Source organism: Strix uralensis, chromosome 2 (assembly GCF_047716275.1).
Source record: "Strix uralensis isolate ZFMK-TIS-50842 chromosome 2, bStrUra1, whole genome shotgun sequence".
NCBI lineage: Eukaryota > Metazoa > Chordata > Aves > Strigiformes > Strigidae > Strix > Strix uralensis.
Genome location: NC_133973.1, coordinates 51,402,410 through 51,421,459, shown reverse-complemented (window position 1 = coordinate 51,421,459; position 19,050 = coordinate 51,402,410). Strand labels below are relative to the sequence as shown.

General features: G+C 40.2%; 1 protein-coding gene across 2 annotated transcripts in view; it reads right to left on the bottom strand.

Annotated features, from left to right (window-relative positions):
• Positions 1–7,021: 7,021 nt before the first annotated feature.
• The window catches only part of ADGRG2 (adhesion G protein-coupled receptor G2), a 49,267-nt gene continuing 37,238 nt past the window's right edge, over positions 7,022–19,050 (bottom strand). For both annotated transcript variants that reach the window (XM_074858687.1, XM_074858688.1), the window contains 7 exons: positions 18,652–18,776; positions 17,525–17,793; positions 16,599–16,698; positions 16,019–16,293; positions 13,916–14,017; positions 13,039–13,191; positions 7,022–7,779 (listed from right to left, as the gene is read on the bottom strand). In XM_074858687.1, the coding sequence (XP_074714788.1) occupies positions 7,595–7,779; positions 13,039–13,191; positions 13,916–14,017; positions 16,019–16,293; positions 16,599–16,698; positions 17,525–17,793; positions 18,652–18,776 (1,209 nt within the window). In that variant the 3' untranslated portion in view covers positions 7,022–7,594. The remainder of the gene's footprint in view (positions 7,780–13,038; positions 13,192–13,915; positions 14,018–16,018; positions 16,294–16,598; positions 16,699–17,524; positions 17,794–18,651; positions 18,777–19,050) is intronic.

Sequence of the window (19,050 nt, the reverse complement as noted above, 5' to 3'; positions counted from 1 at the left end):
CCTCCCGCCGGCGGGGCGGGGCGGGGCTCCCGGCCGCGTCTCTTTCGCCGTCCCTTCCTGTGGCCGCGCGGGCGGCGGGAGCGGCTGAGGGCGGGCTGTCTCGGCGGCGGAACGAGGGGGAGCAGGCGCCTGAGCCCTTCCAGGGGCGCTTCCGTGTGGGTGGGGTGCTTGAAATCCCAAATTCAGCTTCCGTGAAGAACCGGCAGCCTTTTCCCCGCGCGGCGTTGCAGCTGCTTTTCCAAGTCTCAGCGCGCTGCCCCGGGAGGCGGCGGGAGAAGGGCTGGTGGGGGAGGCGTGAGGGTCGGCGGGCTCGGCGGCCCGCAGGGACACGCGGGGGTGTCGGTGCCCCGGGGAGTCGCTAGCAGTCACCGCGAGGCCCAGCAGCGTGAGCCGTATCGCCACAAGTGACAAAAGCCAGGCCAAATTGTCAAAAATAAACGCGATTTTACACATCCTCTCCCTAAGTTCGCAAGATAAGATGCAAAAGGCCAGGAAGTTTCTTGGAAGCCTCTTTTCAGCCTTAAAAAATACCGGTTTGACATCTGATAGAATAAAGGTCAAAAAAAAAAAGTGGCAAGACTTTACTAAGTGTCTTCACACCCCAGCCTTGGCTTTATAACTTAATAAAGAAACAGGATTTAGAGATTTCTGATGGAAATGAACCTGCTAAACTCATAGGCACTCCCTGGGGCATTTAGGCAAGGGTGTTTTTTGAGTCCGTTTGCCCTGGCCTCACTCCGCGATGTGGTTCCCAACCATGGACAGGACAGGGGCGAGCAGAGAAAAGAGAAAGGGAGTCGGGCCAAGACTTAGAAACTTGACAGAGATTTACCAGAAAAAAAAAAAAAAAAAAAAAGACTTGTGTTATGTAGAGCTGCAAAATGTTCAGTGAGTTCCCTCTGTGCTCTGGGCAACAGGAAGAAAAACAATGGTAAGCATGGAAGGGTGCTGAAGCACAGAAAGGATGTTTCAGAGTAGCTGGAAGTGTGGGATTCACTCAGACTTCAGAAAAGATTTTTTTGGGGTCTGTTGTCTTTTTTTTTTTTTTCCCCTTGTGAAATTACAGCATAAATAGAGGTAATTTTGTAGCTTTTTGCAGTGCTTTACTTCACTGTGTAACTGACAGCCATGTTTGAGGAAAGTGTCTTAAAAGGTGACCTGTTGGCTCAGCGGTGGCTGCCAGGCAGCGTTTCTGTAGGTACCGCACAGCTGAAGGGACAGGGCACGGGGTCCATCAGCCAGAGCCCTGCAGCTGCAGTTGAGCGAAGGCTGCACAGCCCCAGAACATGGCCCAGTTCACTCTCCCCTGAACTCTGCACAAGCTTCCTGCTTCATGGCACTACTTTGGACAGAGAAGCTTGCATACACTTAGGGAACAGGTTTGCTGAGCGAGCTGGTGCCAGCTGTACGCAACATGTTGCTGTTTAAAACCTCCTTTTGGATGTCCCTGAGTTAGCTTTGCAGCCACAAGCTGATGCACAGAATTTTACTTTGTGCTCTGGGAAGGGGTTGCAGCTTTCATCAAGCTCTGGGCTGCCATGGCTAAACTTGCTAGCAGTGCACAAGAGACCAAGTACCAAAAGGATACTACGACACCCAATGTGCAAACATTTTTTCAGCTAGTTTAATGATGACAGTTATTCACTGAGCTAAAATAATATGCTGCTGAGATGCAAAATTTTACTCCAGTATGTATGTGCTTTTAAGTGGCAAATTTGGGGAAGACTCCCCACCCCAGGAATATATCAAATAAAAGATTAAAAGAACCCTAACATATGTTAGTGTGCAAAAATAAAAACAAAGGAAGACTACAAACAGGTCAGTGACAGTGGAATATGCATTTTCATAGGGAACTTAATTACTGAAGCCACTCAGCTATGTGCTTTTGCTCATAGCATTCTTGTGGAAGAGCTTCAGCAGACTTCTGGGCAAGCATTGGCTGGACAGACTTATTTCAGGGTTTTCTCTGCTAAAAACCAGATCTGCTAGAACTATGAAAGGTAAAATATGTGGAAGACAATAAATGTAAGGGTGAGGTCTCCCTAGCATTTTCTCCCAAGGGGTTATGTACTGCAGCTCGAAATCTGAAGAGTTGTAACACAGCCCGATATAACACATATATCTAAAAGACAAAGTTTATATATTGTTGTACTTGCTGCAAATTTAATAGGGCTTTTTACAGTTGAAAACATAAATACAAGAACATTAAATAAATTCACAAGAAACAGTGCAAAGGCAATTAGCCAAATAATTAAAGCATTCACAGAAATACATTCCAGCTACTAGCATTCCAGTATGGTCTTTTATTAACATGCAGTTAAAACCTTGTGGATAAACACAACAATACTTTAAATTCTCACTTTAAAAGCATATTCAGAGTAGTCTTGGACACAGGTGACCAAAAGAACCCACACATTGCATACAGAACCACAAGAGGGTTTGAGTACTGAAGAGGTTCAATTGCTGAACTACAACAGAGCCCCAGATAGGAGGCATTTAACTGATGCTTTTTGTTGAGAAGAGTGTTTCCAGGGCTCCCTACCAAGTCCTCTGGGAAAGCAAAGCCCTGGCCCCGCTCCAGCGTGCATCTGCCTCAAAAAATCCTCTTTACAGGGTCTAGCACTCTGCAGTGTGGCACCAGTTCGTTCTAGCTCTTGCTCCAGGAGCATCCAACCTTTGCCCAAGAACACAGGAGAAACAAGTAATGGCCACAGCTGCACACCTGTGTGAGGAAGAAGACGCACAACCAGGGCTCAGGCTAATTTCTGTTCACGAAGAATCTTCATAAAGTTGTATGGGCTTCTGGCTGTTGTGCATGAAGAGCCAAAATCCAGCTTTTTCAGACAAATATCACAAAGGGAATGAAATTTTGCTTCAGGAATTACTGAGCTAGGGCCTCAGGATTTGGCTTGCCAACCAAGGGCCAAAGTACAAGCAGAAATACCCATCAGAATAGCTCAAGAGCTGCCCCTTAAAAAACAGCCACACAAAATTTCTTGGCTACTAAATATAGCAGCTAACATTTATTCTCTGCATTTTTTCTTCAAAAAATAACACTTCTCTACTTTTCTTTATCATTGCAAATGAGAAACGGCAGTGTGTTTAATCTCTGGAACCACCAGTCAAGATAAAATATTGACCCTGTGTTACAGAGGCTCTCAAATAGCCACCAAAACCAGCCACCAAAAATTTAAAAATGAATATTAACACAATTAACTAACTCTCCGTAAATGACAAGTTCGAATGTCTGTGAGAGAACAGAACAACTTTCTAGGGTTTAACGGCAACCCTAAACACATAACAAAGAACTCTACAGGGTTTAACTGGCAACCCCAAATGCTGAACAAAGCCCCACTCCCTAGGATTTATCAGCAACCCAAAACGCTTTATCACTCACCTGACAAGTGAGGACTCTCAACCTCGAGGACCTGCTCAGGGCAGCATCCCGATCCAAGGCACCTTGAGGAGTTTCCTTGGGCAGCGTCCTGACCCAAGGGAAGAGTCCTCGACTTCAGCGTGCTGCTCCAGGGGACGAGCTCCAAACGGCTCCCCCAGGGGACTCCATTTATACCCAGGCCGAATCTGACCTGTAGTCAATAGCGGCTACCATTGGCCAAAGGCCCCAATTACTGCAAAGCCCTGAGAACAAAGGCAGTCAGAAGCTGCTGCACTTCAGCAGCCAAGAAGCTGTTTTCATTGGGCAGATGCACCTGCCACAATCCACCCCGTGACAGCAGTCATGATTCGGCTGGTTTCCTTGAAGTGGTGGTGCAGTCACCTCTTGCCTCCAAGGTTAAAAGGGAGTGCGGTCCTGGTGAGTCTCTATACTTGTTGTGGATTGTCATTCTTAGATGATTATACAATCAAATCTTAAAGAAAACCTCCAACCATACAATGTATTACAATCAAAATTGAAGGAATCTGATTAACCATTCTAACAAGGAAGATTCAAACATATCCAATTAACTAATTAATACTTAATATAGCAACAATTGCCTCAAGTCTCTTGCCACTTTCTTCATTTGTTGACCTAAAGTGACATCAACACAATAGCACCAAGTTCAACCACATTCTTCTGAATGCTGCCAATTTCACAGGATTCATTCGCCGCCGTGTTGTCATCTAAGTGTTGATTGTCCATAGGGATCCCCGTCACCAATCAGGATGTCAAAGTCATCTGTTCCTCCAAGATCCTAACAAAAAACCAGAACTAGGCCTCGGATCAGAACCCGGGCATCAAGTTAGAAATCAGGGATTATCCATCGGGCACTGATTCGGTGAGTTTTTCCACCTTTATCTAAGGCTTCCCAAGCATGTCAACAATGCCCGTTAGCCTGAGGATAGTATGGGGTGTGCAAACCCACTGTACTCCTTGTGTGCCCACTCCTGGACCACCCCGGCAGTAAAGTGGCTCCTGTTACCTGATTAAATTGATTTGGGTGTTTCCTTCTCTATCTGCCATGTGTGGCAATAATGATCTAACTGCACGTAGCGCTTCCTCGCAGTTTCTCACTGCCTGACTCCCACAGGAGGCGGGGGGGGGGGGTTTCTAACCCCTTCTCCAGGCGTGGTTTTAGCGAGCTTTTGAGTCAGTGCATAGCAAGCAATTGTCGGCAAGTGCCGATATCCCCAGACAGGACGTGCAAATGTAAATTGCCTGCCGTCCCACGTGGGAGCAAAGCCATCTCTGCTTCTGACAAAAGCACCACAAAGACCCCATCTCGGAGCTGGCGAGTTGTTTGGTTTGCAGACTGGCCACACCAGAGAATTATAAGGGGAATGTGTACGCTTTATAATCTTTTTTCAGTATCATTAATCACCTCAAAAATTCTCTGTTTGGCAGCAGTTGGCAATGGATATTGAGAGACACAGGTAACTTCTGTCCCCCAAACTCCAAAACTCCACACTCTGCCATCTGGTAAACACCACTGTTTACCTGCCAAAACATCAAATCCTAATATTTTTCCTTTGTTCTCGAGTTCTGCCCTCCAGCAACTGCAACAACTTCGAGATGTTACCAGTAGATTGCCCATGTAATATTGCTCAGGGTACCCCCAGTGCCAACGCCTTCTGCCAAAGACGATTCCTTCCTGAATCATAAAATTGACCAGACTTATCCTGGGGCGGTTTAAACTCTCTATGAGGAGGCTGCTCAGGGGGAAGTTTCCGACTGACTTGCCGAACCCTCCGGCTTCCATCTTCGCCCCCACCCAGGTCAGTCCAGCCCATTTCTCGCCCATAAGTAACCAGATCATGTAACACTTCTGCCCACGTTAACACGTGCACGCAAGGGGCGACTGGGATCCACCAGCGAGGCAAGCGGTATTCCGCACCGCCCCCTCTCATACATCGCCTGAATGCCAGTCGCCTTTTGTACTCTTTCTGCCAGCTCCGACAGTCCCTTCACCTTAATGGTAACAGGTTCCCCCCTCTCCTTCGGGTCCACACCCCCAGCCCAGTAAGCCACTCGAGATGTTATTGACTGGTTACCCACTGGTCCATCACTTAAAAACACTCAGGGACCCCAGAAACCTTCCGCCTCGTCATCACTCAACAGAATTCAATCCCCCCCGTTAAAGAAACTCTCCACAAATACTCGGTTTCAGTTTCACGTGGCTCACGCAAATATTTAACCTGAAGGTCACTAAGCTCGGGTCCTGTCCAGGGGGTTGTATGGATGGTGGTTCGGGGGTTCCCACCTTGTGGACCTGTATGCCTTTCTGTTTTAATGAGAAGTCGCACCTGTTTTTCCTCCAATTCCTCTATTTCCTCCAAGCCACTTTCATCAGACTCTCCCCAAATATCTCCATCCCACTCCTCAAGATCTACACTTGTAATTAACTTTCAAATCTGAGCAACACTAGGAGGCTTTTTTGCTTGTGCCAGCATAATTTCAATTTTTTTTCCTAATAACTGCCTTCTCTCTCTTTCTCATAACAGTTCTGTCTTCAAACAATCCATTTCCAACCGTTCCTCTAAATTATCTTTCTCCACTATCACAAAATAATCCTGTGCCTGAATCAAGCAGGCACCTAAAATGGCACACATTTTTCCTTCACTTCCACTATTCCACCAACTTCCCCGGCTTTGTTCCAACTTTCTTGCAACTTCCACCAGATCAAACCACTTCTCCTTCGGCCACTGTACATCTGGGGGAGAAGGAACACAACTATAATTCTGTAATAACTCCTCTATCAACATCCTACTGACTACACCAATTTGTTACAGAGGCTCTCAAACAAACAACCAGCCACCAAAAATTAAAAAAAATGTTATTAACACAATTAACTAACTCTCCGTAAATGACAAGTTCGAATGTCTGTGAGAGGAGAACAGAACAACTTTCTAGGGTTTAACGGCAACCCAAAACAACCTGACAAGTGAGGACTCTCAACCTCGAGGACCTGCTCAGGGCAGCGTCCCAACCCAAGGCCCCTCAAGGAGTTTCCTTGGGCAGCGTCCTGAACCAAGGGAAGAGTCCTCAACCACAGCGTGCTGCTCCAGGGGACAATCTCCAAATGGCTCCCCTAGGGGACTCCATTTATACCCAGGCCGAATCTGACCTGTAGTCAATAGCAGCTCCCATTGGCCAAAGGCCCCAATTACTGCAAAGCCCTGAGAACAAAGGCAGTCAGGAGCTGCTGCACTTCAGCAGCCAAGAAGCTCTGTTTTCATTGGGTGGGGGCACCTGTCACACCCTGCTGAAATCAATGGCAAAAGCTCCCACTGACTTACTGAAGCCACTAACATAACTTAGTTGTATTTAATAACCTCCTGACTACTTTATCTATCGCTCCTTCATTCATGGCACTCTACTCTGATGATACCCAGTTTCTATCCCTCTGTGGTGTACTAAAAGATTGCTAAAGGTTCAAGACCAATAGTGTTTGTATTTACAGTTCTGTACCTAGTGAATGTATTTAAACCACTGTAAGTGATTTCATTTACTGAACAAATTGACTTTTTGTATCATTCTATGTTAGTTAATTATCTCAAAGAAAAATGCAACTTACAACAAAAGTTAAAACAAAATACCAATTATTTTTTCTATACATAGGAATATTTAAATTTATATTACAAGAAATAAATATAAAAGTATCATTAAGATGCTTAAAGGCTGGTATTTTTCTGTTTATGTACATCACTATAGAGTTTGCTACTACAACATACAAAAAGTTGAGGACAGTGTAGCTAACATTCTTAAAGATAACATCGTTTGTATGCACAAGCTGTAACTTCCTACATTTATACAATACTACCATGCATTACATACAGATAAACTTTGTTGTAACGAAAAAACTCTAAACAAAACTTTCCTTTAAATGTAAAAAACAACCTCAAAAAACCTCTAATGAAGAATCAAAATGGAAATGTGCCAGCTATAATTTGACATCCAAGATACCTTGTCAAAACAGTAGCTTCCTTTTTTTTTTTTCTTTTTAATAATTGTTCTTGTCAATCCATTGCATGGCTGCCTTGAAGTTCCAGTACCATATATTAAATAAAATCAGTTCTTGGTCTGCTCACATTATGTAAAACTGTTAAAGTAAATCTCTACTTCACACTGTAAAACAATGTGCTGTTTAAAAAGATATCACATTTTCTCAATAAAAGTTAGGCTTCCCCTCTTTGAAGTCCTTCTGAGAGAGATATGGCTTTTTTGGCTGCTTGTATCTTCCTTTTCTTGAAATACAAGTTGTTTGCCTGAAAAGTCATGGAGACACACATCACCATTCTGTACACTGAAAGAAACACCATTCTTCTCACTGGAATGATGACCTGTTGAAACAAAAAAGTGCATGTCCTCTCAGAAAGGTTCAGAATCAAGCCTCCCATACTTTTTCAGTCACTGCAGGGAGTTCATGCACTCTCGTTTTATCCCTGCAACAATTTCAAATGTGGGTTTTTCTGTACATATTCTGTATATATTTTTTTTCCTGTGTGAAATCAGTAAGAGGTTTGAGAGATGTTAATATATTTATGCACAACAGGACTCCGTATTTTAAGCAGTGAAGGTCACAGTTCTCAGAATGTAGACTTTGACTTGAAATAAATAACACTAGATAAGATGCAAAATACTTCTCATTCTAGTTTTGCTTTAACAAGTTAAGTTTAAAAGGTTTCTCAGGTTTGCCATGCATCTGAAACAAGAAAGTGTCTGAGAAAACAAGGACATATTTTTCTTTTGAAAGGCACTCAACTTGCAACATTTATTTCTGGAGGACAATCAGAATATGGCCCAGGTCCAGTCATGGGTCTAAGCCATATTTAGTCTGAGAATGTTACACATTTAGGTGAATCTACAATTAACATGTATAATATCACTGCTGGTTGAAACCTGTTAATGAAATGCTCCACAAATGCTCAGTTCACTGGACAGAATCTCCTACCTCTATGCATCACGTTCTAGATAATTTTGATGAGGATTACAATTTTTTTTATGGTACGTATTTGTGCAAGTGCTTCAGGTTGGATTTTTTTTTTTTTCCCTATGGCAAAGCAGGCAAGTTTAAAAGATCTGTCAGGATCCTGATATCAGTAGGAGTAAATTATAAGGAATACCACAATGGGGAAACCAAAACCAGAACTAGTATTTCTTTGGGGAGGGGATCATTCTGTCAAACACGGAGAAATGAGTTCACAAACACAGATGCAGAGCTGTCATTTATACCAGAAACAGAATTAATAAAAACCATAAAACATCCAGATTTGCTATTTGTGTTAATATTCACAACACTTCATATACAAACATCACCATGATTCAGTAGATTTCAGTAAATCTACTGAAAAAGACAGAACAGTGAAGGTAGAAACTGCTTGAGGTTTATGGTTTTAGGAGGAGGAAAAACACTGCTGAGAAACCTCTAGGCAGTGAAAGATGACTTCTATTCCAGTGATCAAAATCTGATCCTCTCTAGTATGCCTGGATTCAGTCCATCAAATACCTCAAATATCCTGGAGCAGAATTCTGCTTTGGCTCTGTCCTCCCTTCTTACTCTCTCACTACCACAAGCTTCTAAACCCTTTCAGAAGGGGCAGGGCCACATTACAGGATGCTCTTCAGCTACTTCTTGTTGGGGTCACCAGAGGGAGAAGTATTCGGCGACATCCCTCCCCTGCACTTAATCCCTCCCCCAGAAAGGATTCTGCTGCTTGAGTGACTGGGCTGGACTGCTCTTCTCTATAATGCCTTGGCCAGGGCCCCCAAGCACACAGGTTTAGTATCAGTCTACCCAAACACCTCCTCTAGAAACATCCTTCACTTTAGGTGGACCACATATCTTTCAGCAGTTACCCTACTGTTTCAAGCAGATGTCAGCATATCAATTGCATCAAAGTCTCATTGGCAAACTTCTCTTTGGAATGAGAGATGGCATTTTTAAAATAAAACGTGAACATGTATTTCTAGTTTATAAAGCTTACTACCAGTTTGAGAATGTAATGCATATAACTTAAACATCTCAGGATGGGAGTTTAAGGGAGTGTGTTTGTGGTGATGGCTGTCAAACAAAGATTACAAATTCCATGCCAAACTACTGAGCTGCCACTGGAGCCACAAAACGGAAGCAATGGCCCAACAGATTCATCAAAACCTCCTAAATATAAAGCCTAATATTTAATTATTAATTGAAAAGGCCGTCAAATACTTAAAAACAGGCACAAATGTAAAAAGGGTAAGATGAGCAGAAGAGCTCTGTTAATCAATTCAGATCAGATAAAGACTGAAATGACACAAAATAACCATACTTGCTGACACTGTAACTGTGCCTATGCAGTTGTTTAATCCCCTGTCTCACTTAGAAGGAGTGTTCAAAATAGCTGTGCCCTAACATTAGGGCAGAATCTGGGAAAAATATAGACTATTCTGTGAAGAAATTCAGAAAGGTGGTTTCTGTTCCTCAGTAAGGAAATCTTCAGGTTCAGCCATGTGATATCTAATGGTAGTTTCCCAAACATGCAAACCTGTACAGAGCAAAACTGAAAACAAAGAAATACTAGTATGCCGTGAAAAGATGAAGTTACACAGTCCAGTAGGCAAGGAAAGCCACGGCCATATGGCCACCGCAAACTTACCATGGCAAGTCATTCAATCCCGCAACTGGAATAGCATTTCAGTGGAATTAGTGAGGCCAAACCCATTAAGTGTTTACAGCCCAGTACATTTATGACATAGGTCTTAATTTCCAGAATGTTTTCTTTTTTCGAAGCTCACTTTTTAAAATGAAGCACTGCAATGTTATTTCAAAGTTCTAGCTGTGAGATCAGGGAAATCAGGTACAGCAAATTAGAAGGTTCCATGTTCCTATCTAACACCAGCCAACTACCTTTCGGAGGCATTTGCCCAGCTTTTCTGAGATACAACTGCCCCGTGTTTGGAAGATTAAGTGTAATGAATTGTCTCAAAGTGCTTTGCTGGGAGGACCAACTTTATCCAGGCATAAGTTTAGCCTCTTCTTGTGGAAGTCTTAAAGACCCAGAAGAATTACTTAGTCAATCAAACTATGCAGACAAGGTATCATACAATGCTTTTGATATGAATGGAGGATGCGGTGCAGAGTTCACAGCATTGAAAACATACAATAAAAGACAAGAGGAGATGAGGTGGGTCATCTGAGACATCTGTGTTTGTGAGTGTATAGGAACAAAGTTCTATCAAAGTTCTTTCAGCTGCTTTGTCTGAGAAGCTGTTGGCACAGGACATACAGACTCTCACACTGGAAAGACCTAATTATGTGAATAAACTAGGACAGAACTGGAACACTTCCCACAGAATTGGCATTGCTCAATGGTTTAGACCATCAATTTTGCATCTCATTCTAAAATACTACCCAAATCAACAAAAACTTGTTCCAGAAAGTCACAACAGGACCATTCACTCAGTTGCTACAACAAACAAGTTCAATAAAACATTTCTACTATCTTTCTTTCTGTTGAGAAAAGTAGCCAAAATGCTTTTGTAGCTGTGTACAAGCATGTCAAATGTTGCAGGGAGAGATGGCATCTTTCATCAGAGTAACTAACATAGCTGGAAAAAAACCCCTACAAGACATGCAGGCTTTTGTGTCTGAAAATTTCTCTCTCTTTGAAAGGTATTACTTCTACCTAAAAACATTGCCTTGCTGTTTAATAACAGTGAGAGTTACTGGATTCTGGTTCTCAACTGACCCATTAGATACAAAGTATGTTAATTATTGCGGTGTGTGGTATACAAACAGTGAGGTTTTATAAAGGAATGACAGATTTTAAAAGCTCAGTTTGGAAAGCTGCTCAGGGCATGTCCAAATGCCATTTCCTGAAGTTTTGTGATTTCTTTACAATATGCAGTTAGTACATCCAAATGGACAGGAACTTATTAAGGGGGCAGCACATATGAATTCCATAGCTTTTACTCTGTACATCTAAGAGATTATCTGCTGAGATTATCCCATTGATTATCTGCTGTTTTCTGATGGCATATGCCAGGAAACGGGAACACCACAGCCTCTGTGAACATGTTCTACAACTTCATGCTAAACAATCTACCTGATGGCTTGACTTCTTAGCCTCAACTCTTGATCAATTGGGAAAAATATCTCAGGCACACAGGAGTAATGTCCTATAAGTTTTACTCAACTTAGGCTTTTATACATTACAGATTTATAACTTATTTTTCTCTTTGAAAAATTGTCTTTACTGAGAGCTCAAACAAGCAGCATGTGTATCCAGCAAGTGTGAAAAACTAGATTATATCCACTGAAAAAAGATCATTTTTTAATAAGTACATTCAGTGGAGATTCATATCTACACTTCTCAATAGACAAATAAGCAACTGAAGTTTTCCAGGTGAGACTGACTGGAGTGCGATATGTGGGAGAGACATCGGCCTGTCAGCTCTGCGCAGCCCCCGAGAAGCAGCAGGGCTCTGATGAGAAACAGGCCTTTGATGAAAAACAGGCCTTGGAAGAAAGATAAGAAACTGCTGAGTTGTGCCAAGGTGGCAGGGAAAAACAAGGGACAGCTGCAACACTGAACTGTGAGAAGTTACCGCTGCGTGAACAGCGCGTGAACAAGAAGTTGATTGGTCTGCACAGCGCGTGTTAGAGCGGTCTTATGCTGATAGGAGAAAAGGTGGATAGCTGTCTAATTGCTGATTTGCTAATTATGAAGTAAGAGCTTTAACGAGAGCATATGTATGTACTATTGTAAGAATAAACGGTCCCTGCCCTTCAGAAAAAAAAAGAGAACACTCTGACTCATTATTTTGGCCGCTACGCTATATACACCTGCATTTCAACTTCCTAGGAACAGCGCAGAGAGTAGCAGCTCAGAGGACAGTACTCTGTTAGAACAGGAAGGACAGAAATTTTACTTCTGAAGAATTGTTTCCTGCAACAAAGATAGATTTCTGTTTGGCAGAAACATCCTTAAAAACCCCTCAGGGGAAATAAAGAGCTATAGAGAAAGTAGGTTTAATACTTACTCTGTAGCCAGCGGTGAGGCAGCCCTCTCAGCAGTGCTCTCTTCACTGAGGTGATTTTATAAATTACAGTCTCCATTTTCTCTTACTTCTCTCATAAGCAACCTCCACGTTAGCATTGCATTAATGTTCTTCCTCATATTATCTCCTACATTATTTCCTTCATAATTTCAAGCTATATTATTATCCTATATTTCTTTCTTCTTCAGGAAATGTTTGCTTTAATAAGGTTTAAAATGTGAACTGTTTTAAAATACACTTGAAGTTTATTGTCATATATTCAGGTGACAAAAGTGTTAACGGCAGCTTCTGGTAATTGCTCTAATAATGAGTATTACCTACTATTTGATATATAAATCAAGAGTTCCCACTGAGTAGGAGAAATGGGTATTTTAAAACTTTATAGTTCCCTGAAACAGATGTATGGTATTTGTGAGGACATCCTGAAATACTCCGACCCTGTACTTATGAATAATATTTTGTCAGCACTTCACTTTACATTAGCATGAAAGAGCATGGCACTTCTGTTTTAAGACAAGAAAAAAAATAGCTTGAGAAATACTGTTTTGCATTATACATACCATTTCCATTCGTGTGCACTGAATAATCATTATTCATTAGCAATGTTGCAGAGTTAGTGGAGTTACTGTTTGATTGTAAGGAATTGGAAGAACTGGATACTCCTTGATTTACAGTCTGCTTCTTTAAACCATTTGTAGCAGTTCTACTCCAGTCTACAATAGATACGTTACAGAAAATAGCACAACTCATACAAGCAATATATATATTGTTAATAATGCAACTGAATTAAAATAAAAACAGGGCTTTGCCCACTTTCCTCACAGCCTTCTAGACAGAATTATATTCTCCTAAGAATTTCATGATTCTTGAGGTTTAAAATTTTTAAAATCTAGTTCCCTTTTTCTCTTGTCCCCTTTTTAATACAAGCAGCCAACTGTCATAGTTTTACAACTGCAGACCAGATCAGAAAAGTAACTAAAGTACAGTTGATCCTCTAAAGTGTATAGAAAGTATATAGCTTGATGAGAAGTCAACTAATGAATAATAACATAAAATCATTTATATTTTTTTTTATTTAAACTATGCTTCATCTTGGTTTTGTGGAAGTCACTGGTAAAACTACAGTTGATGCAGAAGCTGGAACAAATCTTACAGTTTCTAACTGATCAAAAGTCTTCTGCAAACATGTCTTTTATACTGCAGTGGAAGAGATCAACTGCAGTTAACAGCTTAACGCAACAGCATGTAAGAACTGCATCAACTACCACCTTTAAAGAGTATAATATTGGAGGTTTATTACACCTTGGATAATAAATTAGAACTGCAACTGCAGCTTCATGATTTACTGAATTTTTTTTTAAAGTATTAAAAAGTATGAGGAACTTAACACTGAGTATAAGTATTCAGAAGTAAAAAAAAAGAAATATTCATATTTACCAGAGTTTTCAGCCAGCCTGAATTTCCCACAACAGAGATATCTTCTCCACTGTTTACGGACATTCTCCTTTGTTACACAATAGAAGATAAAAATAAAGAACCCTGCAAAGCAATAATGTTAGAAAATGTTTCAAAATTGACTTTTACCACTTCTTAATGAACAATGTTTTGGTTTTCTTTAATTTCTTTTAAATTTATAATCAAAGATAATGACATCTTTCTTTGGTGAAAAAGTTTAAAACTCTGAACACTGAAGAGTACTTTTGCCTTACAGTGATGACAGGAATCAGACACACAAATGCTAGAGCAACAAATATAACCAAATCCACAAAGTACATAAAGTTTCCTTCTATCAAATAAGAGGGAGAAATTCTGTGGATCCTGAAATTTACTTAGCACTTTTGGAAAAGAATTCACAGCAATGTCACTGTCACTGTCAGGCTATGAGCTGTTAGCACATGATGTGACACTGTCCCATCTTTTATTAGCAGCTAACCTGTTACTACCAACTGTAACAGACCCAGTAACGCTACAAAGTTTTGAGCATTCATACAAAGAAAATAACTTGTATCTAAAATAATAGTAAATGGTAGCCCCTTTACCATAAATTCAAAGCCAAATATTTTCTAGAAGGGATGGGGCTCATCCCTGTCTCTTGCCAGTGCCACGTTACAGACTTACTGTCTGTTTCTCATTCACTTTTGACTGACACAGGGTGGGACCTAACTTTCCCTGCTTAAAAGTCCATCGTTATCATCCCCCTTTAAGGAAAAGCGACACTCAGCCTTTGCACAATTTTCCAGCTGCAATGTGTCCCTGAGAACAGACAGTGTTAGGTTTACAGTGAACAGAAAATAACATGAAGGAAAACTAAATTATCAGATCGGTGCAGACGCACATGTATGTTATGTTTACACTGCTTTTAAGGCCTCTTAAACATGTAAAATCCCACTAGAAGAGATCACTCACATCTTTCTTTGCTTAAGAATCTTTCTTAACTTGCCTTTTAGGATGAATTTTTGAATGTAACTAAGTGTTGCTCTACACAGATGGTTCTATACCATTTTCAATTACAGTTTTGAGACACTGGCATAAGCTTAATTAAAGTCAATGCCATTTATGCACCTTTATTACTTCTAATATCAAAATCTGCCCAGCACCTAACTTAAAACTGGGTAAAAGGGGAACTTAACCTCATGTAACAGATTACTCTGACCACACAGAATCTAGTCTTGTCTTAGCTCAACACAATCCCATGCAAGACCTGGGAAGATTGGGTTCAACCCCTCAAGTTACCAAAGAGTAAGGTACTCAAAAATCAACATAGCAAATAGGGGAGGGGGTACATACATTGACCAGCAGTTTTCATTGCTTTAGTCTCTCTGGGAAATCAGCCAGCCAGTCATCTAAAGTGCCATTTAATCAGAAGTTTGGTTCCAAACTTCAGTAGGACAATTTAGGTATACTTAGATAACTGTAGGCACCTACAGTACCTCCTATTTATATGAAAGCTGTTGCAGCCTCTGAAACTCTGCTTTTGGATATGTCCAGTAGCATCCTGGCCTTTGCAAAGCTGCATGCCTTCATACCTACCTCCTATATGGCCTTAAGTACTAATGGCCATACTTAAGACTTAGACCACTAACTTTTAGATGTTGCAGGCCTGCCTGTCTCAATGCACCTTTGTTGAATGTCACGCCTCAACCCTAAGCCTTAGGAGTAAGTGGAGAAATGACACAGTTTTCACTACATTAATTGCATTATTATGTGAACATTTACAGTAACTGAGTATTTACAATTGATCTGTGGACTAGAGAAATACAGTCACTTCCAGTGGTGTCTGGTTTGCAGACATTTTAAAAATTATAATATTTATAGATACAAATATACTATAGCTATAAATGGTAGCTAGCTTTCCTGTACCTTACTTTAACATAACTGTAACTTGAGATTACAGTAAAGCAGTATCACCTCTAATTTAATTAACATGTTAAAGCACGTATCAAAATTACATCTTTATTGCTGAATCAAGAAAATGCCATTTCCAAATGTTTTGTTCATTATGTTGTATGCAATGGGCTGTCACATGAAGGATAAACTTACCTTGCAAAGTGTTGAAAATGGTAAAGAGGTAAGTAAATACCTCGTTTACTGTGAAGAAAGCAAAGCCCCAAGTAATTCCCAACAAGAATGTGAGGCCAGCAACACTCCTAAGGTCTTGAATACTGGTTTTTCTTTGAGCACCAAGTTGTTTCTTCTTTTTGATACGACAGAGCTGGATCAGCACAACAATGAACATGCTGATATTGATCAAGAATATCAGGCAAAAGTATCCCACAGCAGTAATATAGAAGACAATTCTATTTTTAATCCAGCAGCTAGAATGCAAGAACAGTCTGTCAACCATTATCAGAAACAGAAATTAAGTAAAATAAACATGAGATAAAGGTGTAGTTTGTTGCACATGCAAACCATTTTGCCTCTTTAGTAAGAAGTATTTTTTTGGCCAAAGGGTAAGAGGTTTCATATAGGCAATAACCACAAAACACATTACATACTGTAGAGCTATACCATTTCAAAGCTCTCCCATTGTCTCCTTCCCCACCTCTACTTTTAAAGAAAGTCATTTTGTAGGACCTCCCTCCCACCCATCCCCCCAAAAAAGCACCTCTGTTTAACTCACAATTCATCAGGTCTGTTCACTGAAACCTTTCCAGTGGTTATAAGTCCATAATTATCTGGTGATACTGCCAACACAATGGACACAATTACTGCTGGTAACCCTAAAAGATTATGAGCAAACACATAAGTGAAAATCATGACAAAGACAGTATTATGAGGACTTGAAATTATATTTTTCTGTGAAATCTACAACTTGTTTCTGAAATTTTGTCTGTTGAATTCTGTTGACTACTAGTTGAAAGAATCCAAAAACTGGAGCATGCAAACTGCTCAGGAGTGTAACTTGCAAAGAAACAAGAGTTCTTCTCCACAGCTAGCTCCAAATCTTTCTGAATAAGGCAACAAATACCATCACTCATGAAACTGATTTAAAACATCAAATACTGGATACCTGATTTTCTTTCTTACATCTGTTTTAAGAAAACAATTCTATTGATTTTAGTGCCTTCACTCATGTTTACTCAAGTGGCCAGAGAGAGTAACCAGGTCCAGAATTTCTTCATCCTTTATTCAGTTAGATCTGTTTTGCTGCTTTTGTTAGCAACAGTGCTATATATGGAATATATATACTGATTGGCATTTATTTTCAAAACACAACTAACACCATCCATCTGGTAAATGGAAATGGAAGTATGCACATTCAAAATTGGTTCTATTGTACTTGCATGAGGAAAATTCATTATCAATTTGCATTGCAGCAGCCTCAGTTCTGCAGTTAGCAGGGAGTTCCCTACCTCAGAAAGGTGGAATATATAGGATCAGGTTTACTGATAATAAATACCTCATCACTTCAAGGTCATAACATATAATGCTGCTTCAATTTCATTTCTGAACTGTGTAACATTCACTGAAATACCTGATAAAAGGATTTATGGATTTATCTATTTAGCATCCAAAAGGAAAAAAAAAACAATAAAAAATACATACCCCATCCAACAATGCAAAATTTAAGAATGTATTTCCGTACATAGGTATTAAAGACTTTCACAAGAGCCAGATACATGTGGAAAGCTTCTAGGCCCATCCAGGTGAAGGAAACCAAGAGGAAATAGTGAAGAAATACTGCAACTGCAATGCACAGGCCTCGTGTATCATACAGTGCAATCCATGAATCAAGGAGGAAAACTAAGTTGAGTAGAAGTAATGCAGCACACAGCTGAATAAGAATTTTGGAGGGGTAGTCTCTCCGGATTTTCCTAAAAAAAGCAAATTAGTGAGATGACATCAATGGTCCATGGATCCCTGGCTTACTTCCTCTCTTGTAGTCCTTAGTGCACAAATGCCAAGAAAAAAAATATTTATGTTTTTATTCATATATAACAATTCATATATTGCATTTATACATGGAAAGAGTAATTTACAAAAGATTTCCAAATTAACAGTCTGTATGAATAAAGTTTGTTGTAATAAGCTTACATAAATACAAACAATAACTCGGATTCTTAGAGTTTAGTACCACGATTACTTTTTTTAACATTGTATGTTGGACTTCTCCTTGTTACAGTACTTCCAAAACCAAAATGTGACTGTTCTTTATTGATAAGCTAGATTAGGCTTTTGACTGGGCATCTAAAGCCTCAACAGAGGCAAGTTAAGTCCTTGACAGGGTAATGAGAGAATAAACATGTGTTGAATAACTTCAAGGAGGATTTCCAAAACACAGTATGGAGGATTCAATAGTTAAGGCTCAAACGTAAGAAAACATTCCGACAAACAACAAAGAATACAAATGCAGTTAAAAATGCTATCATTCTGCACTGTTCTATATATGTTGTATCTTCAGCACATTCCTTCACACTTCTATATGATACTCCATTACAAAATATTTAAGAGTGCTACTTCTTCATTTCTTACTGCATACAGTCTTATGATTAATTCACTTGTCCACAAGATTAACATTCCTGAAGACTGAATCAACACTTCCTGGTAAACTGGACAAATTTGTGAATTATTAATGGAGACAGAATGCATAACTATTGGATAGGACTTTGCAGTGAAGACTACAAGCAGTCATAACTGAACAATAATGGGAGCTTAGTTGAACAGGTACTTACCCAAAGGCTATGTAGGTCACAAGAGTAATAGAAAGAAAAATTGCAGAGAGGCCACAGCCTATATAGGATATAAAAGTCAGTACCAATTCTTGTGTGGGATTCAAAGGAGTATTTCCATACAAGTTCTAAAATGGAAACAGAAGTTAATTTGAGAGGCATGTTTATTAAATGGAAAAAGATCAAAAAACCTCAAAATGCACCTTCCCCTCTGCAATTAAAAAAAAAAAAAAAAAAAAAAGATAACAGGTCTTTTCATCATGGATCTTATAAAAGGTTATCTGAAGAACAGAAAAGCCAGTCTAGTCCTGTGAGGAGCAGGGAGTTGGACTCAATGATCCTTACTGGGTCCCTTCCAACTTGAGATATTCTGATTCTACGATTCTAATTGAAATCCCATTT